Source organism: Muscardinus avellanarius (genome assembly GCF_963383645.1).
Source record: "Muscardinus avellanarius genome assembly, chromosome: 13".
In the NCBI taxonomy this organism is placed as follows: Eukaryota; Metazoa; Chordata; class Mammalia; order Rodentia; family Gliridae; genus Muscardinus; species Muscardinus avellanarius.
This window is the reverse complement of record NC_137799.1, coordinates 39,701,448-39,729,132: the sequence shown is the minus strand read 5'-3', so window position 1 is coordinate 39,729,132 and position 27,685 is coordinate 39,701,448. Positions and strand designations below refer to the sequence as shown.

Below are 27,685 nucleotides of genomic sequence, written 5' to 3'. Positions count from 1 at the left end.
GTGGGGAGTCTGGGTTTGTGAAGGTCCTTTAGGGTTTCGGTGAGATTCCCGTGGGGTGTCCACTGGGGGCTCTGAGGATCTGAGGGGGCCACCCAGGTTCTGTCTTGGAGTGAGAAGGGCAGAGTCCCAGGTAGCCGGGGCTGGGGCGGAGTCTATCCTTGAAGCCCAGCAGGACTAAGTTAGAGGCCAATAGAATAGGGCAGGGGGCGGGCTTTGCTGAGAGGGACCAATCGAACCCAGCGAGGGGTGGAGCGTCACGTGACGTCAGGCTGAGGCCGCCGCCGCGGGGCCTGGTTATCGCCGGTTCAGCACAGCCCGGAGTCGCTCAGGCCTGAACTCCTACCCAGGTCCCGGCCCCCGGCCCCGGGCCCGCGAGGCCACCGGAGGCCACCCCCGGGGGTGGGGAGCGGAGCCGCGGGTCAGCTCTGCGAGCGCCCCGCGCTGGCCCGCCCGGCCCCGCCCCCGCCCCGGGCCATGGCCCAGCCCTTGTCCCGGCCCCTCGTCCTATCCCAATTCCAGCCTTGGCCTCCGGCCCCGCCCTCGCCCCGCTTCCCAAATCGGTCCCAGCCGCGTCCTGGGTCCCAGCGAATGCCAAGGTCCAGGTCCCAGTCCAGGCCCCCACTCCAGTCCCAGTCTCTGCCCCTAGCCTGGCCCCCATCCCCGCCTCGGCCCTTGCTCCACCCCCTGTCACAAATCCCAGCCCAGCCTCGGTCCCTACCCCATTCCCCGTGTTTGCTTAAGTCCCTTGCCCAACCCCGACCCTTGCTCTCGTCCCCATCACAAACCCTTCTTCCATCACACCCCCTGCCCTTGTTGAAGCCTCAGTGCTCAGTCCAGCCCAACCCGTTTTCTCAGCCTTTGCCCTTATCTCTGTGTTTACCCGAGTCTCTCCCGCTGGCTCCCGGCCCCTCTCACACTCTGCCCCTCTCCCAGCCTCGACTCAGGTCTGGGCTCCAGCTGTCGCCAGCCCTATTGCTGCTGCTGCTGTTCTCTGTCCTTGGTCCAGGGGCTGGTGAGTGCAGAAGCAGGCAAGATCGAGGCAAGGTTGGGGTTCTAGCAGGGAGGGTGGGCTGGGAGAGATTCAGGAGAGGTGGGACCTGGGGAGCTAAATCACTGGGGAAGAAGTGGGAGAAATAGGGAGGAGAGAGGTCTTACACAACAGGAATTGGCAGCATCAAGAGTGGTACTGGATTTGAGGCTTAGCAAGTGGCGAGTAGTCCCTAGGATAGAGTCTTCAGGGTTTTCTTTCTAAGTGGCGTTCATCCTGACTCCACTTGCCTCTGGTTTTCCCAGGAAAGTCATAAGGGCTTTGCCCCTCTTGCTCTCAGAGTTTGATGGGAGAAAGACATAGCTCCATACCAGAAGCCTCTAGTCCAGTCTGAGAAGATATGGTCTCAATCTTCAAGATATTGGATGTATATTCAAATAGGGTTAAGAGAACAGTTTTGAAAATAACAATGTAGCAAATAGATGGAAATGAATTAGTTGTCAATATATCAAGTTTTATTTTCGTAGTGAGTCTTTTCCCAACAAGCTTGATTGGCCTAGGAATAATTTCTGATACTTTCAGCAGAGTTGAAACCCAGAAGCCATTTTACAGATAGGGAAACTGAGGCTCAATGAGGATCAATTTGTTCAAAGCCAGATTATTTATAAATGACTAGGGCTGGAAAAGCTTCCAATTCATATCCCATACTTGCCTTCCTACCCTCCACCTGCCCCTATTGCAATACCTAGGCAATAGAAAATCACACCCAAGTAAGGGAAGGCTCAGAGCACAAAAGCACAACCTCTCTTTTCCCCAGTCTTCCCACAAAGGAGGCTTCATCCACATATTGTTTCTCATTTGTAAGTGTCAACCTAGGGCCACCATCCAGCTTAGGAAGTCACTTGGCTAGGAGAGGTAGAGGTATAACTTCTTGAAGAGTAGAATGAGGGAGGAAGAAGGGGTCCTGGCCTATTGGACTTGCCATACAGGTGGCCACATCACAAAACTACTGTAATCTGCATGGCTTCAGTCCCCAGCCACCTCTACCAGGTGGCACCTAGATAGGATGGAGGTGTGTCTAGTGGAGTCTTCAGCAACACCAACTAACAGAGCAGCGGGGGTAGGGACGGGTGCCTGTGTGTATAATTGAGGAATCTGTGGGAAGGCTGGCAGTGTCACTGAGTCTAGAGACATGAATGTTGTGTGGGGTGCATGTGTGCCATGTGTCCTCTGAATGCTTATGATTTTGTGACAGGGTGAGGGAACATGTGGCCCATGCATAAACCTTTTCAGGTCTGCTGGCTCCTTATGTGGACTGATCACTGAAATGTTGCCTTTGGAAGTAGGTAGTTGCTAGCTCAGAGGTGGGTGTTGAGTGCCTCTTGCAACATGTAGCAGTAATACCTTGGTCTCCAGCCCACCTGCTGGAAGAAAAGAACCAGGAGGGGTGGTTTCAGTGTTGATCAGTACTGCTGGCAAGTTGGGCACTGAGCAAAGGTAGCAGCTGGTCAGGTTTTCAGTTTTGGCAAGGCAAGTTCATACTGTTGAGCCTAATGTGTAGCTTCCATCCCTGCCACCATGGCTTCTTTGTTCATGAGCCTATTGAGAAGCCCTGGGCTGGCCAAGGAATAAGGGTGACTGATAGCCACAGGGCTTAAAGACCTAAAAGTTATAGATAAAAATACAGTTGTCCAGAAGCAGGTTTGAAGCTTTGGAGAGAATTATAATACAGTTGAAACAGTACTCTATGAGCCCACCAGCAGGCAGGGCTGCCTTGGTGCTGTTAATAGCCAATGCCTCGATAGGTGTGCTCTGTGACCTAGTGGTGGCGATGATTTTTTTTTTTTTTTGGCTGTACTGGGGATAGAACCCAGGGGTATTCTACCTCTGTGCTATACCCCAGCCCTGTTTTATTCTGTATTTTGAAACAGGGTCTCATTACGTTGCAGAGGGCCTCACTAAGTAGCTGAGGCTGTCCGTGAACTGTGATCCACTTGTCTCAGCCTCCCAAGTACTAGGATTACAAGCATGTGCCACCATGCCTGGCTTGGTGATGGATTTTGCAGAAGGAGAGGCTAGCAGAGTCATAGGGCCATCACAATGTAGCACAGCAACAAGCACAAAAGCTTATTGTTGGCTTCAATCTCATTTCAGGAATGGAAGTTACTTCTGGGATCCCCTGGTCCTGTCCCCGTTCCTTATGTCTTTTTCTTGGATATAGCAGACCATGGTTGATAACCCAGGCATGCCTTGTCATTCCAAGAAGTGACCTTTTGTCCTACCTAGTGCTACCAGGAGCAAGGCCATGTCAGTGTGTGTGTGTGTGTGTGTGTGTGTGTGTGTGTGTACACATGCGTATGTATATCTATGTGCTCATGCATGCTGGGGTTGGGGTAGGTGGTAGAAGTGAATCTAGCTTCATCATAGAAGTACTGGAGCATCAGGACAGGGTCATCCTAGCTTGACTTGGTTGTTCCTTATGATTTCTGTGGGATACATCTCTGTAGGCCCTGTTCAAACTCCAAATCAAAGCTTGAGATAAATGGAACTGTGGACCCTTTCCTAACATCTGTCCCTAGAACTTCTAGGTGCCTCCCACCATTCCCAGCTGTTGCTTACTCCTTTTCCCCACCAGCCTATTCTGTGACCTCCATAGTCCCTAGCCACTTTGGGGATTGCTTAGCTGATTCCCCAGTTCTCAGGTCATGCCGTGGTCCTTTGAATCCCAAGTCTGTTTGCATTTGTCCATCCATGTTTCCCAAAGGTCATTAGCCATTGTTCACACTAGCTCTCTGAGGGTCTGCACTGGGACTAACATATTTTCTAGCAGTGGCAATGGCTAATGAGATGCCGCATCCCTGATGTCTGCTTTGAGGAAGAGCAGCCCTTCCCTGAGCCCAGCAGAGGGGGCTCCAGAGCTTTTTTTTTTTTTTTTTTTTTTAACAATAGCATCTAGGCTGTTCAGCTCTTAGCCTTCAGCTTCTACGTTTTCACAACCAGGGCTCCTAGGAACCCTTCCCCATCAGTTGGTTCAGTTGCCCTTTATCCCCTCAGATACATACCCACTGCTCTCTGAGTGCTGCCCTGTGAGCGTGTGTGGGTTCCTGGGCAGTGTTCAGCTTGCAAGGTAACAGATCTTCCTTGCTGAGAGCTGAGAGCTGAGACTGATGATGTGTTTAGAACTGGAAGGACTGGTGCTTGGGTGTAACCGTGGCCTTGGAGGATGTGCACAGCCAGTGGAGCCAGTGGCCCTCGCTGCTAAGGCCGCTCTCTGGAGCATGTGAACTCTTAATGTTGCCCTAGTTTAGTGGGGCCAACTTTAACCCTTGTTTGTGTCTTCCTTCAGCAGCTGCCCATTCCCAGATTCCTTTTTCTGTTTTTTTTTTTTCTTCCCCAAACACCTTATTGTGATTGTGTCTCTCCATCTTCAAAGAGGGAAATCATCAGATGAGGCAGGCCTGTGGGTATTTCCTGCTTGGATGAAAACAATTCCAGAGTCTCTCCTTCCCTGGCTCCTCTCTGTCTTTTTATTTTCTTTCTTTCTTTCTTTTTTTGTGGTACTGGAGATTTAACCCAGGGGCATTCTACTGCTGAGCCAAATCGCCAGCCCCATTTTTTTTTTTTTTTTTTTTTTAAACAGGATCTCACTAAGTTGCTGAGAGCCTTACTAAGTAGCTGAGGCTGGCTGCAAACATTCAATTCTCCTGTCTCAGCCTCCCAAGTACTGGGATTACAAGTGTGCACCACCAGGCCTGGCTCCTCTCTATCTTGAAGATGCCTATGTCCCCACCTTCTCAGCTGTCCTGGGGGCATGCTCCTGTGCTGCTCTGGGGCCAGTCTCCAGAGCACAGCTCTGGAGATTTACTGTGGGGGACCTTGCCTGCTTTGGGGCCCTCTTTTCCTCTCTGGCTAAGCTGTTGGGGTTCCTTCAGTGCTGCAGCAGTCCTAGTCCCCTTGGCTCTGTTCCTGACAGCCACAATCAGGTATCTTGGTATTTTAGCTGGAGATGACCACTTCCTCCCCACCTCCCAACCTGGGTGTTCTGAATATTCCCCAGAGGTTTGAGATTCCACTGGGTCACCAAATGACTGCCTCACTGGGCCTCCCTCTGGGCTAACACCCCCGCCGGTGCATTCTGACCCTAGAGGATTTGATGACTCTTTTTCCCTGGGCACTCTCATGGTGGCCTGCCAGTTCCTGTTCTTGCCTCTGCCACCCAGGCAGGCCCCTTGCAACCTTACCACACCTTCCCTCCCTTCTCCTGCCCTGAACCAGTATACAGACAGCTTTTGTGAACTTTCAGAGGATTTTTTTTTTACTGCTCCTAACCACAGGGGAACAGAAAGGGGCAGAAAATAAATAGGGAAGTTACATAGTTCTGCGCTGACTCCCAAGCCCCACAGGTGGAGTTCTAGCCTGTTTTGATGGCTAAGAGTCCAGCCAACACACACACACACACACACACACACACACACACACACACACACACACCTTCCACACTTCTGTTTCCATATGTTTGGTAAGAGAGCAATGGTTTCTCAGCGAGGGGACAGCTGTGAAGTGATGTAAAGGGCCCTGTTTTTAAATCCTGTTTGGTCTAGGTTTGAGCCTCATTTTCCTTATCTGTACAAAAGGTTTGCTTATTTATTTTTATAAGGTTTCTGTAAAGATTAAACCAAATGCTCATTAGGGCAGCACAGAGCCATTCCTGGCTTGGAGGAGAGCATTTGGCGAGTTGGAGGTATTGGTGATGGGGACGGACATGCCTGTTGCCTAATGGAAATGCCCTCTGTCCTGCCCCGCTCCTTTCTCTTTCTCCTGCTTCCTAGGAGGCCTCTTCCTGACTGACTACTCCACCTGCTCACCCCGCAAGCTGAGTCCTTTCCGTTCCTTTGCCAGTACCGAACTCTTCCACTTCCATGTTCCCGAGGACACATTCCTGGCTGTTTGGAACCTCATCATCTTCAAGGAGCAGGGGGGAACCTTTGGGGACCACTGCCCAGACCAAAGTGTGACTGTGTGAGTGTCTGAGTTACCCCTCAGCCCCCACTCCCAACCACAGACCACTTTTCAAACTAAAGTGTGACTTTAGGAGTATCTAACCTCCTGACCTTGACCTTGACCTATATTCAAATTAAAATGTGACTGAGTGAGGGTCTGACCTCTGTCACCTGACCATTTCCTCTACTATATAGTAGTATGAGTGCCTGAGTTGAGTTCTTGCCCCTTTGGCCTGAACCCCTGACCTGAAACCACGTTGTTTTATGTGTCCGTGTTGAGAACCCCTTTGTTTTGTTGGTAATGAGTGACAGTCCCCCCCCCCCACCATTTCCTGTCTCCTATCCCACTGCTTGCTTTTCTCTTCTCCTAATTCTGGTCCCCTAGGTATTTCCGGTCCGGGGCACCCCCTGTCATCAATCCCCTGCATACACACTTCCCAGGGGACACAGCTGTGCCTGGGGTTTTCTCTCTGACCCTCAGCTGGACACTGCCCAACCGCACCTCAGGCATCTTTAACGTCAGCAGCCCCTTACCTGGGGACTGGTTCTTGGCTGCCCACCTTCCCCAGACCCACGGCCACATCTCTGTCAAGGTGGGTTAATATTGCCCTGGGTAGGAGGGGACAAAGCTGCCTCTCCATCTCTGGTAAATTCCTCTCACAGTCTACCTGGCACACCAGCCTTGTGCCAGGGTGGGTAGCAACACAGGGTGACTAGAGTAGGGCATGGCTGTAGCCAGCAGGTCATCTGGTGGGATAGTCTGCAGGAGGCAACTTAGGGGGAAAGCAGAAGGGAGAGTTCAGAGTCCTGAATCAGAGGCTCTGGCACTGGAGACTAGAGCCCCTTCCGATTGGGAGGCACTAGAGTTATTCTGAGTGATCAGAAGTCAACCAAGGAATGGTCAGATCTGCAATACAAACCCCTAACACTGGTTCTACTCTACATTTCAATTGATGATAGCCTTGAAGTCTCTCTCAGCTCACAGCCCAGTCTCTACTCCATGTGAAGGTACATTCTTCTTCCATCATGGTTTCAGATAGCTTCTCGTACCCTATGGGGAACCATGAGAGAACCCTTTTTTCTTAAAAGGAAGCTTTGGGAAGCTGGTTTCCATCCTGACCATTGCCTCCCTTTCCTTTAAATATGAGCACTGATTTTACAAAGTAGAGATTGCTAAAGCCTGAAGGGCAGGTTCAAAGGTCAGAATACTTCTCTGATTTTGAGGGGAAGGAAATGCCACGGTGCTTTCCTGCCATCTTGTGTGTTAGGCTGGGCTTCCTCCTCATAGGAAGGGAATCTGTCTGTTTTCTACTGTTCACCTGAGGAGAGGGAGGGTGTGTAGAGCTGGCCATTGTCAGAGTGAGATGACCATGTGAGTGGGGTCTCTTGTAAGGGTAGAGAACCATGTGTGAGCAGAGTGAGAAATGAAAGAACAGGACGTTAAAGGCAGACATGGTGGTGCATGCTTGTAATCCTGGCATTTGGGAGGCTGAGACAGAAGGATTGCAGTTCGTGGATAACTTTAACTACTTAGTGGCTCTTTGCAACTCAGACCCTGTTTAAAAAAAAAAATAAGGCTGGGTGTAGCTCAGAGGTAGGATGCCCCTGGGTTGCTTCCCCAGTACCACACACACACACACAAAAAAAAAAAAAAAAAAGGAAGGAAGGAAGGAAGGAAAGGACATTATAGAATATTATAGAACAAGAAAGCTAGTAGGGTTGAGAATTGAGAGAGGCAGAAATTGCCAACCAGGTGAAGACTTTACATAGAGATTAGAGATATCTCTCCAGGCTGAGTTCTTTGAGGGAAGGAACTCTGACTGTGTCCTCCTCCTGCTGGAGCCCAGCACTCACGGAAGTGTTAATAATACCTTCAGTTGAGCTCTGAATCCCACGGGGAGAAGGGCACAGGCTCTGCTGTTGGCAGAGATGTGAGCTGGGGCTCATGTAGCCAGCCTCTGGAGCCTCAGTGAAAGGCCTTTTTTCCTTAGAGGGATGTATAGGAGGCCTGGGAGCCCTCTGGGTGAGTCATGAGAGGAGCTCACTTGGAAAAGGCTCTAGGCTTCAGTAGACCTTGATTCACATCAGAACTAAGGCTTCTTCTACTATGAGGAACTTCTTCATATGGATTTGGCCAAATCTCAAAGAGCCTGCCCCTGATCCCAACTCTGGTCCACGACTCACTTTGTAAGAACTGACAGAGATTTCTCTAGCACTTCTCTAGATATCCATAACACTGGAGTCTAGGCTTAGGCTGGTATTATGGTATCTGGGGCCTGCTTAGGAGTTGTCAGCATGGCTTATAGCTGCCATATTGGGACAGTGGGGAATCTGAGATAGTAGTACAGAGAAAGGCTGCCTAAAACCTAGAGTATGATTCAGAGTGGCCAGACCAAAGAGAGTTAGACAAAGAAAAGAGAGTCAGGCCAGCCATGCCCATTTGCATCTTGATGGAGCAAGCAGGGCCCCAAATTCTTGCTACCCTACCTGGAGCCCTAGCTAGCAGAGCTCCCAGGGCTGCAGTAGACTAGGGGGAAAGGGCACAGCTCTACCTTGCCTGTGGGTGGCAGAAGTTCTGGACACCATGAAGATGTAGCTCTTCAGCTAGGCCTGCTCTAGAAGTTGGTGGGGGCAAGGATCATGTGTATGGCCCTTCTAAAAATTTGATTGACTTCTGGAATCTTATGTGGGCCTCTAGGGTTCTTAAGCTCTCTAGACCCTAGCCAGTTTCCCAGACTTAAGCCTGTGCCCAGAGCATTCCTTCATATCTTCAACTTGTGCCCTCCTTGTACCATGGTTGTTCTGGCTTTCTGTGAAGCTTGGAAAGCTCAAGAAGTCATGTGGGTTTGGGAATAGCCTTGGTGAGGGTAAAGAGTCCCAGCAGTAGGAAGGCAGTGCTTTTTCTAGGACCATCTTTCACCCTGAGGATGAGCTCATATTTCCCTTTAGTCACTTAGTGCTTTAGCACCTGCTTGTGCTAAGCCTCGGGTTGGGTGCTGGAAACACTGAGGTAAATAAGACAGTGTACACTGCTGAGATGCGGGAAATGTTTTAAGAAGATGAAGGAGAAATGGCTAACTCAAGTTTGCCAGTGTGGTAAAGGGAGTATTGGAAGACTGTTAGGAAGTAGGGCCTGAGGCCAAGGAGGTAGAGAAAGGCATTCCGGTGGTGGGAACAGCATGGGCCAACCCTCCAGAACCACAGTATTCAGTGTGAGCTGGGTGTGGGGGGCTGAGGGAGGTGGAGGGCTGAGTGGAGGCCAGACCATGAAGGGCCAAGAAGTTTACACTGCATCTGGACAGTGATACGGAGCCCAGAGAGGTGGTAAGAGAGAAGTGACCTAGCAGTCCAGCCCCCGCTCTGCTAGGCCCTGTGACTCTATTCCTTGGGACACATTCTTGCACCCAGCACAGAGCCTGGCACATGGTGGGGCCTTAGAGCGTTTTTGTTGCCCTTCTGCCACCTTCCCAGACTCAAAGTGTCCCAAGCCGACCTCATTTCCTCTCCTTTCCTTCTCCCCTCTTCCTGTCAGTCACCTCTGTCTTGGCCTCCTGCCGGCGCCCATCTCCTTACCTCTTCTGTCTTGGAGCATGATCTCATTCTATGGTGCCTAGCTGCCAGCCTGCCCCCAGGAGCTGGCCTTTGGCATGTCTCCACCAGTTGGCACCAAAATGGTTCATAAGGAGAACATTCTCCCAACTGGCTGAGCACAAGTTCTCCTAAAAGGCTTCATCTTCCAGGTCTAACATTTTAAGGTAAATACAAGCAAATCAAAACAAAGAAAACAAATGGATAGCAAAGAAAAAGATTATAGAAGAAAGGCTTCTGTTCACCAGGTAGGACCAGCATAACTCAAAAATATCTCAACTGAAGTGGTTAAAATCTGCTAACAGTGCCTCTTCTGCTTTTCCTCCTCCTGTTATTTTATTTATATTTCAAATAGGTAATGTATGCACCTGGTACAACATTGGAAAGGTACAAAAGGCTACAGTGAAAAGTAAGTCTTCCCCCTTTCTCCTTCCAGTTCCTAATTTCTCACCCCAGAGTCAACTTATAACTAGCTGTTAACTAGTTCCTTGTGTTACTCTCTTCTTTTTGAAACATTTCTCCTCTTGGCCTCTGTGACCACAGTATTGTCGTGGTCCTCCTTTGGCCCACTGACCGTGCATCTGTATCCTTTCTTGGTTTCTTCTCTGCTTAATCTATATATGCTGTAGTAACCTAATGCTCCATCCAGAACAACTCCTTTTACATATTTTTTCATTTTCTTGCTTGGTATCTCTAGCACAATTGTTTTAAATACCATCTGTGAGTTAATATTTTCTAAGAGTAGTCTGCCAGTCCCAATTTCTTTGAATCTCAAACTTTATATCTATTTATTTGACATATCCAATTGGGATGTCTAAGAAATGTTTCAAGCTTAGTATGTATAAGTCAAAGCAGAGTTAAAAAAAAACCTCTTTAATTCCCATTTCATTCTTACCAGTCTAAGCTTCTTTTTTCTATATCTTCATCTCAGAAAAGGGCACTGTCATCTACCAGTTGTTTGAGCCCCAAATTTAGGTGTCATTCTTGATTTGTATTTTCCCCACAACCAATCCATAAAGAAAATGCCTCGTTGACTCTACCTCTAAGGCACCTTCTGAACACACCTCCACTTAGCTTTCTCCTGGCCACCACCTGACTTCCCTGCTTCCATTCCATTTAGTCTATTCTTTGTTTACTTCTGTGTTGACTGGTGCTGATTGATTATGAGTGAGGGGGCTGTGCTGAGCACTGGGATATTCCCATAGAGAAGGCTAAGTATCTCTGGACATCTTCCATCTTTTAATCCCTACCCATACATGGAATCCATGTCCTTCGCTTTCCACACCAGGATCTCTCCTGCCCTTTCCCACCCACTCTTTGCTTTTGGCTCTCTGATCCTCAGGCTTCTTTGTTTTGGCCCCATTCCTTCCATAACTGCTGATGTTTGCATGGCCTGTTGACTCAGTTTGAACTCTCTTACTTGACTTCTGTCTTGGCAGCTGTTGGGGGCCTGACTTCTGGGCCCTTTTTCTGCCCCATCATGAGTATAGGTCACTGCATCCCTGCATCTTCCCTGGTCTACACTCCGCGTTGAGGGAGGGGCTGAATGTGCCTGTTGTACAGTTGAAGAAGGAACACCTCTTAACTAGGGAGATCATGTCTTCTGATCCTTTGTAACAGCAAGCAAAATGTGGAGCAGTGTTTCTTTCCCTGGACTCTCTACCAAGGCAATGGGTCACCTTTGAGCATGAGCCCACCCTTGGGACTCACTCACTGCAAGATTATTGTGTTTCTGCCTTAGGAATGCTGTGTCACTGAAATTCCTTGTGAGAGTGTTTCCAATCTCTAGGTTTGGACACCATGGATGAGGGACATCTGCTTTGAATATCAGAGATGGAAGTTTTTGAGCACCTAAGTCAGTTCAGGATTAGTTTAAACAAACCCTCTTTTTGACATCCATTCTTCAACTTGATGGCTATATTTTTTTCAGTGTCTACTTTGTGCCCAACGCTGTGTTAGGCACTAGAGATGCTGAGATGCAAAGGCCCAGGATAATTCCAGGCAGGGGTAATTGACCTTCTGGCCTGGCATCTCTCAAAGCCTCCTTCCAGCCCCAGGGAGCTTTGCTGGGAGTCGGTGCCTTGGCATGCTTGTCCATGGCATGGAACTCATGGGCTATTAGGGGTGAGAACTTTTGTCCCAGAACAAGGCTTGGAGTATGTTTTGGTCAGAATAATCACATAAGTGGGCCATAGCCTCTAGATTATTGGGCCAGCAAAAGACCATTTGTCCAGAAAGTTGTAGATGCCTAATTAGAGAACACTTTTGCTCCTTAACTGTTGGGTTTGTAGGGCAAGTAGCTATGAATACTGGGGAAGTGAAACCACACCACATGGGACAATGTCCACTGAATTGTGATGGGGTTCTGCAGGGTGTGATGGGGTTCTGTGGGGTGATGGTGTCAATGCAGGAGAGAAGAAGGGGCTAGAGCATTTGTTCAGAACAAGAGCTGGGAGAGACATGGTTGTTATCCTCCAGTGTCAAGAGAAACACATTCTGAGGTTGAGGGCGCTGGTGTATCTGGGTCCTGTGGGCCGAGCAGTGGGAGGGGAGTCAAAGATGGCAGTTTTTGGCTTTATAAAGGTCATAGCTGCCCCCAGATGGGCTGATCCATTTGTTATTCACTTATTTAGCAAACTTTCCTTGTGAACTGTGAACACGTTAGGCCCTGTATCTGGAGGAACAGAAATAGAATAAGATGAGGTTCCTATTCTTGAGTTGCTCAGAGTCTGAGGTTGCCTTAGAGGTGCCAGTGGCCCTCCCTGGGTGGCTGAAGCAGAGGCTGGGCAAGCATGTGAGAGGGGCAGGGGCATGAGGGCAAAGATTTGGGTTGTCGGTGTGGGGTGGGGTGGACTGGAGGCCTTGAAGGGGCTTTCCTCCTCCCCTAAGAGAGCCAGCAGGGAATTGGGGTTGTTTGAGACTCTGGTGATGTGGGGCTGGCGAGGAATGCTCAAGAGGAGGGGTTGGCTTGGGGGAAGCAGGGCCAGGTTGTCTGCTGAGCAACCCTGGGCTTGACTCCCAGTTCCTCAGCCAGACTTGAGGATCACAGCAGACCTTGAAGGTGGGGTAGAGGAGATCGGAAATGACCTCTCCAGCAGAAAAACTCAACTTAGAGACCATGGTCGGAGCTTGGGAGCAGGAGGCCAGAGGGTGTTTCTCCTTGACCTGCCTTGGAGGCACTATTAGCCTTGGTATAGTAGCACCCCTGCTGTCTCTCCTCCTCCTGTCACCCCTGCTTTTGCCTCAGGGTCTCCAGGATGAGTGCCAGTACCTCCTTCAGCCGCAGCTGATCGTCCGACGTCTGCTGGATGTGGCTGTGCTGCTTCCTGGTCGACCCTCAGAGCAAATGTTCTCTCCTCACAACCGCTCAGCTCTGTACAAGTGAGTTAAATACTCCCCAAACCGGGCCCATGTCCTCCTCTGGGCTTAAGCAGGCGGCCAGGCTCTCCTTTAGCGTCTCAGCCACTGCCTGGTCCTGCTCTCATTCTGGCCATGATGGTCTTCTGGGTGACCCAGAGCCCCAGGGTGGGTCAGATCCCTGCCACCTCTCTCCTCACACAGCGGAGAGACCTAAAAGGCTACCTGTTTCGCTGTGTCCCCGATCTCCTACCTGCCCCCCTTGCCTTGTAGTTCCCTCTCTCTGGTGTCCCTCTCACTTCTCTGTCTGTCCTTTCTTGCCCCCAATCTCTCCTTTGCCCAGGGTCTTTGTGCCCAGCTTCACTTACAGGGTTTCAGCGCAGCTGGTATGCTTGGGAGGCCGAGGGATGTCTGCCTGCCCTCTGACACTGCGCCTACGTCCCAAGGCCCCACCTCTGCATAACTCAAGCTCTGTGTCCTGTGGAGGTGCCTCAGTGTGCCATCTGGAGCTGGCACTGCCCCCGTGGGGGCACTGGGTCTATGTGCGTGTGGAGACACCACCCCGGGGCCCTGGCAAGACCATCCGCTTCCAGCTGTGTGTGCGGTTGCAAGGTGAGAACCCTCACATCTGGCCCAGCCTGCCAGCCTGTGGCTGGGAAGTGCCTGGACGGCTGTATTCAGTGACTCTCTGCCATGGCCCTACAGTCTACCCTCCCACTCAGGGCCCCGACCTCCATGAAGCCGCCCAGTGCGGAGCTCCATGTCCTGGACTGCATTCAGACCATTTTTTTTCCCTTTGGCATCTGACTTGGGGAAATTAAAGGCTCTTATTTCCCTTGATTAGATCTCTCAGTTTCCTGGCGTAGGCAGGATGGCCAGGACTGCTAGGATATTGTGGTTGCCAAAGCCTGTGCAGTTCAGTGAGACAGCCCGTCACATTTAGTTATCTGTTTCAACAGTGTTTCATGGCATCTGGGGGGAGAGAGGTGACCTCGATTCCTTTTGATGTGAAATTCTATTCACTGTGACCCCTAAGAGCCCATGGGCCCTAGCCTGTGACCCTGGCATCCCACACTCCCAAGGGATTGCATTCTATTTCTCATCCTTCCCCACCATTGCTACACCCTGTCTGGCTCAGTTCTGTCTTGTGGGGGGCTGCAGGGCTGTAACGGCTGCGGGCCTCAGCTCTGGTTTCCTCTGCATCACAGAGTGCCCACAGCCCAGCCTGTCCCGTGCCCTGGTCCCTGGAGCTGCCATGAACATGCCCCAGTCACTGGGCAGCCAGGTATTGCCCCCCGAGCCGCCATCCCTGGGGACCACCATGGAGGCGCCTGCATCCACATCTCCACCCGAGCACTGCTGGCCAGTGCGCCCAACTCTGCGCAATGAGTTGGACACCTTCTCCGTCCACTTCTACATCTTCTTTGGCCCCAGCGTGGCCCTTCCACCGGAGCGCCCAGCCGTGTTCGCCCTGAGGCTGTTGCCAGTGCTGGACAGTGGAGGCGTCCTCAGTCTGGAGCTACAGCTCAATGCGGTACTGGCTGTGGAGAGTGGGGTGGTTGCCCTGCGAGGGCTTTTGAAGGGAAGGTGTCAGTGGTGAGGGCCCTTGCTTCCTCCAGGAAGCCTGTCCAGGTTGCTTCTACCTATTCAGTGGGACCATGCTCCCATTGTAAAGGAACATATCTCAGTCCAGTTCTGGTCACCAAGCATGCTCTGAATATTCACTGTAATGAAAATGGGTTGGGTCAGTCAGGACACTCAGAGTAGTCTGTGGTCCCAGTTTTGCAAGATGGCCTTCCACTTAAAGGCATCTCCCAGTGGTGGTAGTTTGCTTTTTAGGCATATCTCCTGTGACAACGGGTCCACCATCTCTGGAGGCCATGTGCCCTTGTTTGGATAGCTCCTTTTGCTAATGACATTTCTGACATTCCACCAAAATCTGCCTTCATAGACAGGTGTGGTGGGCATGTTTGTAATTGCAGTACTTGGGAGGCTGAGACAGGAGGATCGCAGGTTCAAGGATAGCCTCAGCAAGTAGTGAGACTCTCATCATGTAGGCCAGAGTTGAATGTCCCCAGGTTCAATCCCCAGAACAACAACAACAACAACAACAACAACAACAACAACAACACAGCTGCCTCCATGAAGTTTTACTCACTGATCTATTTATTTTTGTGGTACTGGGGATTGAATCCAGGGGCATTCTAACTCTGAACTACACTTCCAGTCCTTTTTAATCTTTGTTTTGAAACAGGTTTTAGATATCTAGACACTAGGTTATAGATAGTCTTGCTACACTACTGAGACTGTCCTCAAACCTGTGATCCTCCTGTCTCAGCTTCCCAAGTACTGGGATTATAGGTGTGCGCCACCATGCTTAGCCTTTACTGATCTTTGTTTGGCCCTGAAGTTATAGGAAGTAAACCTATCCCTGTCTTTTTTGTAAAAAAAATTAGTAGACTATTTTTTAGTTTTAGGTTTATAGAAAAATTGAACAGAAAGTAGAATTCTCATATGCCTCCTCTCTCCCTTCATGCTTTCCCCTATTATAATATCTGGCCTTAGTGTGTTACATTCATTAAATCCATGCCATATTTAACCGCCCTTAAGATATTTTCCCCCAGCCTTCCAAAAGCTAAAACAACTTGTTATTTTGGTTTTCAGACTTTGCCCCATCTGCCACTGCCTTCTCTGGTCATATTTCTTTTTTCCTTTTTCTTGCAGTACTGGGGATGGAACCCAGGGGCATTCTACCTCCGAGCTCCACCCCCAGTCCCATTTTCTAGTCTTTTTATTTTTCCACTGGTCATCACATGTCTGAAGTGATCTGAGGCAGTCTGAGCAGGCCTTGCATGTGTGCAGCCCGAGACCCAGGGACCTCTTTGAGTTGCTGCACCCCACTTGGGGATCATCTGTGGCCTCCGGTGAACTAAAATATCTGGAACTTTCCCCTTTATTTCACTTTTGTTTCTTCAGAACAATTGTGTACATGTATTTTCTTATTGTAAAAGTAATAGGATCACATAAAAACTTTGGGCAATAGGGAAAGTATCCCCTTGACAACTTTTCAGTATTTACCCTCTCAGCCCACATTATTTCTCCATATTACCTGCCGTATTTGATTATAATCAAGGGGCATATGAATTTTGGTGCCTTGAACCTGTGAACCACTGCCAATTTCTGTCTTGTGATTTTGCAGTGAATTTTTCTTTTTCTAATGCGGTACTGGGGATGAAACCCAGAGGCATTCTACCTCTGAGCTATACCCCAGGCTCTATTTTTTTTTAGAATCTATTTTAAGACAAGATCTCACTAAATTGCAGAAGGCCTCATTAAGTAGCTGAAGCTGTCCATGAAACCGGATCCTCCTGTCTCAGCTTCCCAAGTACTGGGATTACAAGTGTGTGCTACCACGCCTGGCTTTTTGCAGTGAAATTTTGAACCTAAGTGGAAGAATTTATGTCCATCCTTGGGGTATTGCCTAATTGGTTTGGGCTATGAGCCTTATCCACCTCATATAGTTCACATACTTGCAAAACAGGCCTTCTTTATCTCTGAGTCATTATTGTCAACAGCTGAAAAGATTGGGATGTGGGCAGAATCCTCTGTTGGTCATTAAAGACTATTTTCAGCATGGCTTTGATTTGGTAGCTTATGCTTTGTTCCCCAGGCTAGGGATCCTTTTAACTCTACTGTTTTCCAGCTCTGAGAGAGGGGACTACTTCCCTGTCCATCAATCTGTGGCATGGTGTTTGGCTTTGATGTGGCTTTTTATGGGACATGATTCAGAACTTTCTAGTGGTCTCTCTTATCAGGATTGGGCTGGTTATTTAACTTGAAGACATTTCTTATTTTCTTGCTCAAGTTCTCTCTGATGCTCATTTGGCTAAGATTGTATATATTTTGTGTTCGTTTATTACCATGCCTGTGGACAGTGATGGTCAGGTCTCTATTTGACCTTGAAACTGTAAAGCCCAAACAAGAGGCTAGCCCTACCCATACTACTCTTTACTCCTCAACCCTACAGCCCTTCTCTATGTTCTTGTTCATTCACTCTAATGAGTATCTGCTTCCCTTCTACCAGCTGCATGCTGAGACCCTGCCACATAACTCAGCCTGTTAGATTTATCCCTAAAGGTATATATCAGCACCTCCACTCTGATAGTTGCCTTAATATTTTGATGTGTTCACTTGGATCAAGAACCACTTTAGCTCCCTCCTAGAATAACTAAGTAATGTATTACTGGGCTTCCATTGAGGGCAGTTCTGAGCAAGTTGAATGAAACTCAGATTTGTGGTTGAGGACAGGATGCATGGAGCACACAGCTCTTTGATGAGCACTTTCCTGAGGACTGCCCCTTTGGACACTGTTTCTCCGGAGACTCTGATTAATCAAACTTTCATGCACTCACAAATCTGGAAATGTGCCATGTGTCCTTCTGGGCTTTGCTTTCTTGGAAGTCAGTATCAAATGTATATCATACATATAGGGACATGCTATTTTTTATCCAGATTTTAAAAATTTATTTCATGTATTTATTTCTTCCTCTTTTATGTATTTAATAAGATGACTCAAGTCAGGCATGGTGGCACATGCTTGTAATTCCAGTACTTGGGAGGCTGAGACAGGAGGATCATAGGTTCATGGCCAGCCTCAGCAACTTGTGAGGCTCTCTGTAACTTAGTGAGACCCTGTTTCAAAATAAAGAATAAAAAATCGGGCTGACTGTGACTCAGAGGTAGAATGCTCCTGGGTTCTATTCTGGTAACACACACACACACACACACACACACACACACACACACACACACTGACTCAATTCCTTCTTGAATGAAGTGAATTTATGGTGTCCTTTTAGCCTTTTTGTTTGTTTGTTTTTAAATGTATCAACTGGGCGCATGCTTGAATCCCACATTCAGGAGGCTGAGACGGGAGGATCACGGTTCGTGGACAGCCTCAGCTACTTAGTGAGGCTTTTTGCAACTCAATGAGACCCTGTTTCAAAATAAAGAATAAAAAATAGGGCTGGGTGTATAGCTTGGAGGTAGAATGCCCCTGGGTTCCATCCCCAGTACCACACACACATACATACATACATACAAAAAGAATAAAAAATAGAGCTAGGGGTGTAGCTTGGAGATAGAATGCCCCTGGGTTCAATCCCCAGTACTGCAAAATAATAAATAAATAAAATATATGTTGTCTAGACTGTCTTCAGACTTGTGAGTCTCCTGCCTCGGCCTCCCAGTAACTGGGATTACAGGAGGGTGACACCGAGCCAGGCCTTACTACTTTTATTCCTGTAGACAGCCCTTACACTTACTCTAGGTGGTGTCTTGTCTCTTACTGCAGCCAGGTCACTACATTTAACCTCTCAGGCTTCCCATTACTACCATTCAGTACTGGGTATCATTTCACCTGAGAAGTGAGTTTTTTTTACCCACCTCTTGCCCTTAGGCCCAAGGCAAGATGACCAAAACCTGAAAGTTACCTAGATTCCGCAGCTGGCAACAGCTGTTCCATCCCCCCAGTAAGCTAGATAGGCTTGAGATAGGAATTCTCTCTTCTGAATAGAAAGTTCAGAATTGGGCCTCATCTTATCAGTCTTTGAGAGACTGCTTTATGGAGGATCTGAGGCTTTTCAGAGAACAGACTTGGCTGGGGGGCTCCTGGGGGGTGGACTGTCCTGCGAGGGCTGGAAGGAGGCAGGTGTAGGAGTCTGGGGATTGAGTATGCCCACATAAAAGATCTGACAGTCTTATCATACCTGTCCCCCCAGAGTTCTCTGCGCCAAGAAAATGTGACAGTGTTCGGATGCCTAACTCATGAGGTGCCCTTGAGCTTAGGGGATGCAGCAGTGACCTGTTCCAAAGGTCGGGTGAGGAGTGGGGCAGGGGAGGAGGCAGAATGTTGGGGCAGGGTGGTGGGGGATGGCAGGGAAGGACATGCTAGGGTGACACCTGGCAGGTGGGTGCAGGTGGGCAGCAGGTTCTTGGGTCCTGACCTGTGCTGACTGCTCCTCCTCTTCTCTTGGCCCTCCCTTTCCTTTCCATCTTCAGAGTCACTGGCTGGCTTCCTCCTCTCCGTCAGCGCCACCTCCAGAGTGGCCAGGCTGCGAATCCCATTTCCACAGACAGGGACCTGGTTCCTGACCCTCCGCTCCCTGTGCGGGGTGGGGCCTCGGTGAGCTGCGTGAGGCGGAGTGGGGTGGGATGGGGTCCCCTGCCCTGAGTGACCACCAGCGTGTGCGCAGGTTTGTCAGGTGCCGCAACGCCACAGCAGAAGTGCGGCTGCGCACCTTCCTGTCCCCATGTGTGGATGACTGCGGGCCCTATGGCCAGTGCAAGCTGCTGCGCACCCACAACTACTTGTATGCGGCCTGCGAGTGCAAGGCGGGTGAGCTGGCTGGAAGAGAGCTGGCGGGCTGGGTTTCTGGCCTGGGGAGGGTGGTAGCCTGGAGCCGGGAGGTGTTGGGCCCACACGTGGGTGCTGGGGCATGGCAGGCGGGGTTGGCGAGCAAAGTATCTGCTGAACCCATCGGCTTCCTGGCCTTTGGTCCTCTTCCACCATGCGCCCTCCCCACCTGCAGGATGGAGGGGCTGGGGCTGCACGGACAGTGCCGATGCACTCACCTATGGATTCCAGCTGCTGTCCACACTCCTGCTTTGCCTGAGCAACCTCATGTTTTTGCCACCTGTGGTCCTGGCCATTCGGAGCCGGTATGTGCTGGAGGCTGCTGTCTACACCTTCACCATGTTCTTCTCCACGGTATGTGGTGGTACCCTGCCACCACCGTGTCCTTGTCCACACGGTGGGTGAGGGTTTCTGCTTCTGCCATGGTCCCCCCAGGCTGGGGATATTTACTGGGTCTTCTACAGCAGTGTTTCCCAACCCTTGATGGCATGCATAGAAAGGGCTCATTTCTGTAAGGCACTTTGGGGTAAATGACCAAGGCTGTTCCAACTTAATACAAGTGTGGGGCTGAAATTGCTCCATCTTCTGTCTGTTCAGAGGGCCACGGAGAACTTTACTCAACACACTGGCCAAGAAACTCTGCCCAATAATATGGAATTGTGTCTACACCCTCACTACGTTCTTCTCTGAATGGGGGCAGGAAATCTCCACTTTTGTCCACATCTCTACATAGTCTTCACCATCCTGTTCTTCCATGACGTGAAGGCTAGCCATTCTGCACTCCTGTTCTCCAGTGTACTAGGGATTTCTACATTTTAGCAGGTTCATTTATATGGAATGAAAGCATGTCCTCAACTTAGTCACCATGGCCTCCTTGACATCTCTTAGGAACTTTTGGAAGACAGAGAGGGATCTCTACTGGGTAATTTGTAGGAAAGCTTGTTTCTCAGAGTCCTGAGAAACTTTGTCCTGAGGCATCATGGGAAGTGGCAGTGCTATAAAATCCCAGCTCAAAGGAGTACATTTTGAAGTAGATCAATAGTTTCTTTTGTTGTTGTTGTCATTGTTGTTTTCAGTGGTTTTATTTTTTGTACTGGGGATTGAATGCAGGAGTATAATACCTTTGAGATATATATACACCCTCGGTCCTTTTTTTTCTTTTTTTGTGGTACTGGGGTTCCTGGAAGCCCTTCTACCTCCAGGCTACATTCCCAGACCTATTTTATACTTTTTTATTTTTGGAAACAGGGTCTCTTAAGCCAGCTAGGCTGGCTTCGAACCTGCGCGATCCTCCTGTCTCTGCCTCCCAAGCATGGGGATTACAAGCGTGCGCCACCACGCCCGGCATATACCCTCAGTCCTTTTTAAAAATAATTTGAGCGGGGCATGGTGGCACACATTTGTAATCCCAGGACTTGGGAGGCTGAGACAGGAGGATCTCAGGTTTGTGCCCAGCCTCTGCTACTTAGTGAGGCTCTCCACATCTTAGTGAGATCCTGTTTCAAAATAAATAATAAGAAATAGGGCTGGGGGTGTAGCACAGAGGTAGAATGCCTCTGAGTTCAATCCCCAATACTGAAATAAACAACTAAGTAAGTAAATAAATAAATGAATAAATAAATAAAATCAAAATAATTTGAATCAGGGTCTCATTAAGTTGCTGAGGCTGGCCTCAAACCTGTGATTTTTCTGTCTCATCCTCCCAAGTACTGGGATTACAGGTGTATGCCACCATGCCTTGCTTTGTGGTTAATTATTTTGAGATTGAGAATGGATCTCACTATGTTTCCAAGGCTGGCCTACAACTCCTGAGCTCAAGTGACCATCACCTCTTAGTCTTCTGAGTAGCTGAGACTCCAAGGTGTGTGACACACCCGGAACAATTTGTGTTTGAAACCCCTCCATTCTCATTACAAAAATTTCTATGGCTCCTTCCCTAAGCTTTGCTTTTCTTTTCTCTTTCTTTCTTTCTTTCTTTCTTTCTTTCTTTCTTTCTTTCTTTCTTTCTTTCTTTCTCTCTTTTTGGTGGTACTGGGGATGGAACCCAAGGGCATTCCAGCTCCGAGCTATACCCCCAGCCCTATTTTTTATCCTTTATTTTGAAACAGGGTCTCACTGAGTAGCAAAGGGCCTCACTAAGTAGTTGAGTCTGTGAATCGCAATCCTCCTATCTCAGCCTCCCAAATGCTGGGATTACAAGCGTGTTCCACCATGTCTGGCTCTTCTCTGAGTTTTTCATCACAGGAAAGTATTTCAGATACTGTAAGGGTAGAGAAGTGGGTGTGCTGTTGTGGCTTGACCCGCAGGTAGGCTCCACCTCCCACCCCCAAGACGCGGCGTTCAGGGTCTTGTCATGTCACCCCTGTGTTCCTGGCGTCTTGTCACATACAGTGCCTGCCTGTGAGAACTGCACAAATCCTAGGTAGACTCAGATTCTCCCTATATCTTGGCAACCAGGATGTCACAAGAGCCATCATGTGTCTCCCTGGGGTCCCGCATTACTAGATTAGACATATGGAACCAAATTACAGAAATCCTGGTCATCATGTGGGAGAAGCTGAGCTTATACGTACTGAAATAAGCATCTGGGGTCCTTCTGTGCACTGCTCCACGGATGAGGGAGGGCAGTCCTTGCCATGTGGCACAGACCTCAGCCTTGGAGCTGGGTGAGAAGAGCGTACCCTGGTTTTGTTTGACACCCTCACAGACTCACCCAGAAGTGCAGTCTTCTCATCCCCAAGGCATCTCAATCCAATCACGTAGCTAAAGTAGACACTGGTTTTGCTTGACTGGGGCCCTTTTTGGCCTGCTCTGATAGGGCCTCATTCTATTTTTACATTAGACACTGTCTCCCTTCCTTAGCTGCCAGAAGCCCTTTCTGTGGTTGCTCACCAGCTCCTTGAGCAACAGCCATCCCACCAGCCCACTCCTGGCTCCATGCAGATGGAATGGGAGTCACAGTGAGTAAGAGTGTCTTAGTGTGTCAGGAGCCTGGAGCACGTTCATCCTGGGCATTGGCTCCAGGGTGCTCAGGGCTCAGTGCTCTTCACTTTCAGGATACAGTGGCATATCAGCTTGGCAGGATAAGACCTCCCCTGATAGGAGCACTGGGGATCGTCAAGGGCCTGGCACCTCATAAAGAGCCCCCACTGTGTTAAATAAGACAAGCAAAGGAATCAGCAGCTCCTGGTTTTGAGGTGTTGATGAGGGTTCTGCTGTAACTCCAGTTCTTTTTCCGTGTGGACCATAATGTAGCGCTATGGTCATCTGGTTTTCCAGGGGCAGGTTCTCTGTTGTCTCTCCTTACTTATTCTTAACATAGTTTAGACTTATTTCATTTTTCAGCAGAGTCCATTTAAGTAGCCAGTGGTCATATTGCAGCTGACAGTATCAGGACAGTAGATGATAGTCATGTTCCACGTCCTAAATTCCTATCCAGGGCATAGGAACAGACAGTAGGTTATAATTCAGGAATTTATAGATATAAAATATGGGGAAAAGCAGTCTGCAAATCTTGCACTTGAATTTGTGTGTTGTCAACCAGTTCAGATAATGGTAACAACAGAATACATCTAGTAAATCTGTGCTGTGTTGGACACTGCTGATTTAGTATTTGCAGTAGCACTATAATAATAGGTAGGCACTTTTGTTCTTACCTCCTCCTTTCTTTTTGTGGTACTGAGAATTGAACCCAGGTGCATTCTACCTCTGAGCTATACCCCCAGCCCTACTTTCTCTTCATTTTGAAACAAAGTCTCATTGAGATGTGGAGGGTCTCACTAATTAGCTGAGGCTGGCCACAAACCTGGGGTCCTGCTGTCTCAGCCTCCCAAGTCCTGGGATTACAAGTGTGCGCCACCACACCTGGCTGCTTAGGCTGGCTTTGAACCTGCCATCCTCCTGTCTAAGCCTCCCAGGTACTGAGATTTTAAGTGTGTGCTATTAGGCCCAGCTTCTCTCTCTTTAGATGAAGGAAAGTTACCTACTTTGTTTAAAGGAGAGTTAATGATGGAGCTCAGAGCCTCACTCAGCCTGACTCCAGGTCCCTCACACAGAATCACTGAGCTACACAGAATCACTGGCACCAGGGCAGCGAGCATGCACTGATAAATTTCTAATCTAATTTCAGTTTCTCAGAAGTCCTGGAGCAGGTAGAGAACACATGGATTTAGGTTAGTAGTTCTCTCCAAATCCTAGTGATAGATTTCCCCTTCATTTCCTTGTTGTTGTGGGGATGGAACCCAGGGCCTCACCCATGTTAGGTAAGTGTTCTGCCACTGAGCCGCATCCCCTCCCTCCCCAAATCCTTGAATGATAAAAATTCAATCAGGAGATGAAAAATATAAATAGACCAGTAATAGAAAACTATCAGCAACTGGGCATGGTGGCACACCTTTTAGTACTTGGGAGGCTGAGACAGGAGGATCCAGGTTTTCAGCCAGCCTCAGCTACTTAATGAGACTGTTTCAAAATAAAGACTAAAAAATAGGACTGGGAGTATAGTTTGGAGATAGAATGCCTATGGACTTAACCCCCAGTACTGCAAAACAAACAAACAAACAAACAAACAAACAAACAAACAAAAAGAAAAAAGAAAACCATTGGCAAAAATCTATCAAACCTTGCAGTTGTGTGAGGATAACCCATAAGGTCCAAGCCACATACCCTTCCCAGCAGTACTTGAGTTCTTAGATCCCCAAAGCCCACATCCTGGGCTGTGCAGCCTTCCTTGCTGATTGCTGACATCCTGCTACAAGCTCACACCTCTTGTGTTCCCCAAACCATTACAAGTACTTCTCAGTGGCCCTTAGCCAGATCCCAAAACTACTCCAAGAGAAAATGGAATTAGAAAACAACAAATAAAGAGTGGACATTAGGTTCCATAATATTCTAAGCACAAATATTAAAATCTTTGCATGATTTAAATATGTTGCATTTTTGTTTGATATTCTATGATGCATGGGCACCCATTTTGGAACATTTGATGAACTATATAGTTATATTATAAAAATGTAAAATTCCACAGGGAGAAAAACAGTTCTGCAGCTGAGGCAGTGATCAGTCCAGATTCAAATTATATTAATAGAATCCAGTTTGTACTATAAATTTCTTTTCCTAAATTTCCCAAGTATTCTGTGTCATTTCTACCACTTTAAATAAATTCTGTTGTCAAAAGGAATAGCAATCTAAAAGTTACCCTGCACATTTCAGTGGAACAATTCCCTCTCATGGCAATTTTAACTAATTCTTCTCCTATGGACTTCCCACACCTTAAACAATCACCTTGACTTTTTAGGATACTTGGAGAATAATCAGCCCAGAACAACATTATTAGTGAGATGATTTCCCTCTTTACTCTAGAGATGATATCTGCATCCCCCCAATGTTTCTTTTTAGTGCAGAGAAACTCTTAGGCGAAAGTCAGCTCTTGATGCTTCCCTGAGGTATGTCTTCAGTATCGGATGATTCAGCTTTGCCTTCTTTTTTGCCTATCTATATCCTCCCTTACTGGAGATCAAAGGATTCATTATGAGTTGCTCTTCAGAAAATGTTGGGCATTCTTTCTATACGCTGAAAATCAAGAATATGGAGCCAGTGGTGGGTTAAGCCTGAAATGTAAAATTAATACAAAGAAATTCCAAATCATAGAACAGTATAGGGTAATTTGGTGTTCTGTACTATTTATATCTGATCTCGAAAGCAGAGAATAACCAAGGTTTTATATTTAACATAGAAAAAGACCAAAATATTGATTTTTTAAAAAAAGTAAATAAACTTCTAGTGAATCAACACATAAGAGAAAAAAAGTTGGAAAATAAATCCCTTAGGCATATTCAGACGTCAGTCCTCCAGTGGACACTGTCCCTCCACATTGGCCCATGTTGTGAAGTGCCCGGCCATTTTCCGTGGCTGTGGTGTCTGCCTTTGTGTTTCCGTGCTGCCCACCTCTGTGGCACCAGGGGGAGGGGATGAAGAGCTTGGCAAGAACAAGCCCTGAGAGTGGAGCCCCACCTGGAGTCTGAGCTCAGGGGAAACAGGGACACACAGGGGATGTTTGGGGTCTAGGTTGGCCAAGAGGCCAGAGTTGGGCCCCAAAGTGTGGGATTATTGGTGGGATCCATGATGAACATGAGGGGACAGGGAAGGGACTGACCTCTGCTGAGTGGTCTGAAAGTCTCCAGAGCATGTCCCAGAGGTGGGGAGATTAGGAATGCGAGGACCAGGGTCAAAGCTGCCAGATGCACATGGTTTATGAGGCAGGCTGGGCCTCCCTACCACATTCTTTCAGGAGTTGGGGAGTCCGGCATGTCCTAGTTCTGCTCACCTGTGACCTCTGATCTTGGCTTCTCTGAGAGCAGCACACCACCCTTTTGGCCTCTTTCTCTCATTTCATAGACCAAGACTTCTGCCCCAAGTCCTTTCAACATCTCTCATTTCTTCTTCTAGTTCTATCATGCCTGTGACCAGCCAGGAATTGTGGTTTTCTGCATCATGGACTACGATGTGTTGCAGTTCTGTGATTTTCTGGGCTCCTTGATGTCTGTGTGGGTCACGGTCATTGCCATGGCTCGTTTACAGCCCGTGGTCAAGCAGGTCAGTCCAGAGTGGGTCCTGGGGACCACCACAGCCAGGGTCTACTTGACATCCTCTCCTGCCCTCCCCTGGGGCTTTTCCGAGTGCCTCTGTCCATCCTGCCCAGACCCCGGAGTGCTGCCACCTGGCTCTAGCCCAGCCCTGGAATCCTGTTTCCCTAGGTGCTGTACTTGCTGGGGGCTATGCTACTGTCCATGGCTTTGCAGCTTGACCGGCATGGACTCTGGAACCTGCTTGGACCCAGTCTCTTCGCCCTGGGGATCTTGGCCACAGCCTGGGTAAGGGTGTGTGGAGGGACCAGGACTTGGGTGCAGGGCTCTAGCTATCTAGTCCACGGCTTAAGGTGGGCTTAGACAGTTGTCATCACCTGCTCACAGTGTCCGCCACAGTCTAGGCAGGTGTTTTAGATCACCACTGGGCTCAGGGGAAGCCTGAGGGACTGGCTCTGGCTGTGCCCCAGGCCCCCATTCCTGAGCCCCGCTTCCTTGCCTCCCCCAGACAGTACGCAGCGTCCGCCGCCGGCACTGCTACCCACCCACGTGGCGCCGCTGGCTTTTCTACCTGTGCCCGGGCAGCCTTATCGCAGGCAGTGCTGTCCTCCTCTATGCTTTTGTGGAGACCCGAGACAACTACTTCTACATCCATAGCATTTGGCACATGCTCATTGCTGGCAGTGTGGGCTTCTTGTTGCCTCCTCGGGCCAAGACTGACCGCCACGTCCCACCTGGAGCCCGGGCCCGGGGCTGTGGTTACCAGCTGTGCATCAACGAGCAGGAAGAGCTGGGTCTTGTGGGCCCGGGAGGGGCCGCCGTCAGCAGCATCTGTGCCAGCTGAGAAGGGCTCTGGACCAGGCCCCTGTGGATAATGACCCCTTCCTGGGATTCTTCCTGGGGAGCTTTCCCAGGGACAAGAGACAAACAGTATTTCTTGAGGACGTGGAGTCTCTCTCAAGAACATTGAACTCTTCCAGGGACCTGGAGCCCTTCCCAGGACATGGGGGCTGGAATCATTTTGCAACCATGGAGTCCTTAAGGACTAGAGCTATGCAGGGCACAGAGCCCCCTCAGGACGGAGGAGTCCCTCCTAGGGGCACGTAACCCCTAAGATATGGAGCCTCCTACAGTTACAAATTACTTCCCAGGGAAACAGAGCCCTGTCAGGAACGTGACATCATTCCAGAAGAAATGGAATCCATCTTGGCGAAACGGAGTCTCCAGATTTTCCCAGAGACTCAGCAACTGTGGCCCCAGTCTTCCTTCCCAGAGGCAGTACCTGGCTATACTGTGCCAGCTGGCGGAGGGGGACTGCAGGACAGATGGAGCCGGCACTGGGGCTGGGTGGCTGGGAGTCTGAGCTGGCACAGGTGGGGTCTGCTGTGTCTCCAGTGAAGTATGTGCGGGTTCTGTGCCTCCTTTCCCTGGGGCCAGAGTGTGGGAAAGGAAGGGACGGAGGGACTCCGAGGAAGTGGCAGGGCTGATGGGAGCCCAGCCTGGAGGAGCTGAGGCTTCTGCCCTGTCACGCACACCCTGTACCCTTCTCATCGCTCCCCTGTGTTTATTTCCAAACTCTTTCTGATGCCTAATTCTTAATTCCTTTGGAGCCCATCTTGCAGTAGTGAGAGGGGTGTGTGTATGCGTAGTCACATGTGAATGTGTGTGTGCTTGTGTATACTGAGATGAGAATCAGTGAGACACACCTCCCTCATAACTCCCACACCCTGGAGAGGGAAGCCAAGGTGCCAGG

General features: G+C 49.1%; 1 protein-coding gene across 1 annotated transcript; it reads left to right on the top strand.

The window, feature by feature from the left end:
* Positions 1–474: 474 nt before the first annotated feature.
* TMEM8B (transmembrane protein 8B) lies at positions 475–26,776 on the top strand (the record flags this gene model as incomplete). The annotated part of the gene is made up of 13 exons (XM_080709557.1): positions 475–1,012; positions 5,818–6,007; positions 6,374–6,581; positions 12,824–12,957; positions 13,277–13,545; positions 14,142–14,467; positions 18,714–18,807; positions 18,994–19,117; positions 19,188–19,330; positions 19,524–19,702; positions 25,796–25,942; positions 26,104–26,220; positions 26,441–26,776. 13 exons carry the CDS (start codon positions 475–477, stop codon positions 26,774–26,776), a joined length of 2,805 nt encoding a protein of 934 aa, XP_080565683.1.
* Between the last annotated feature and the right edge of the window lie 909 nt (positions 26,777–27,685).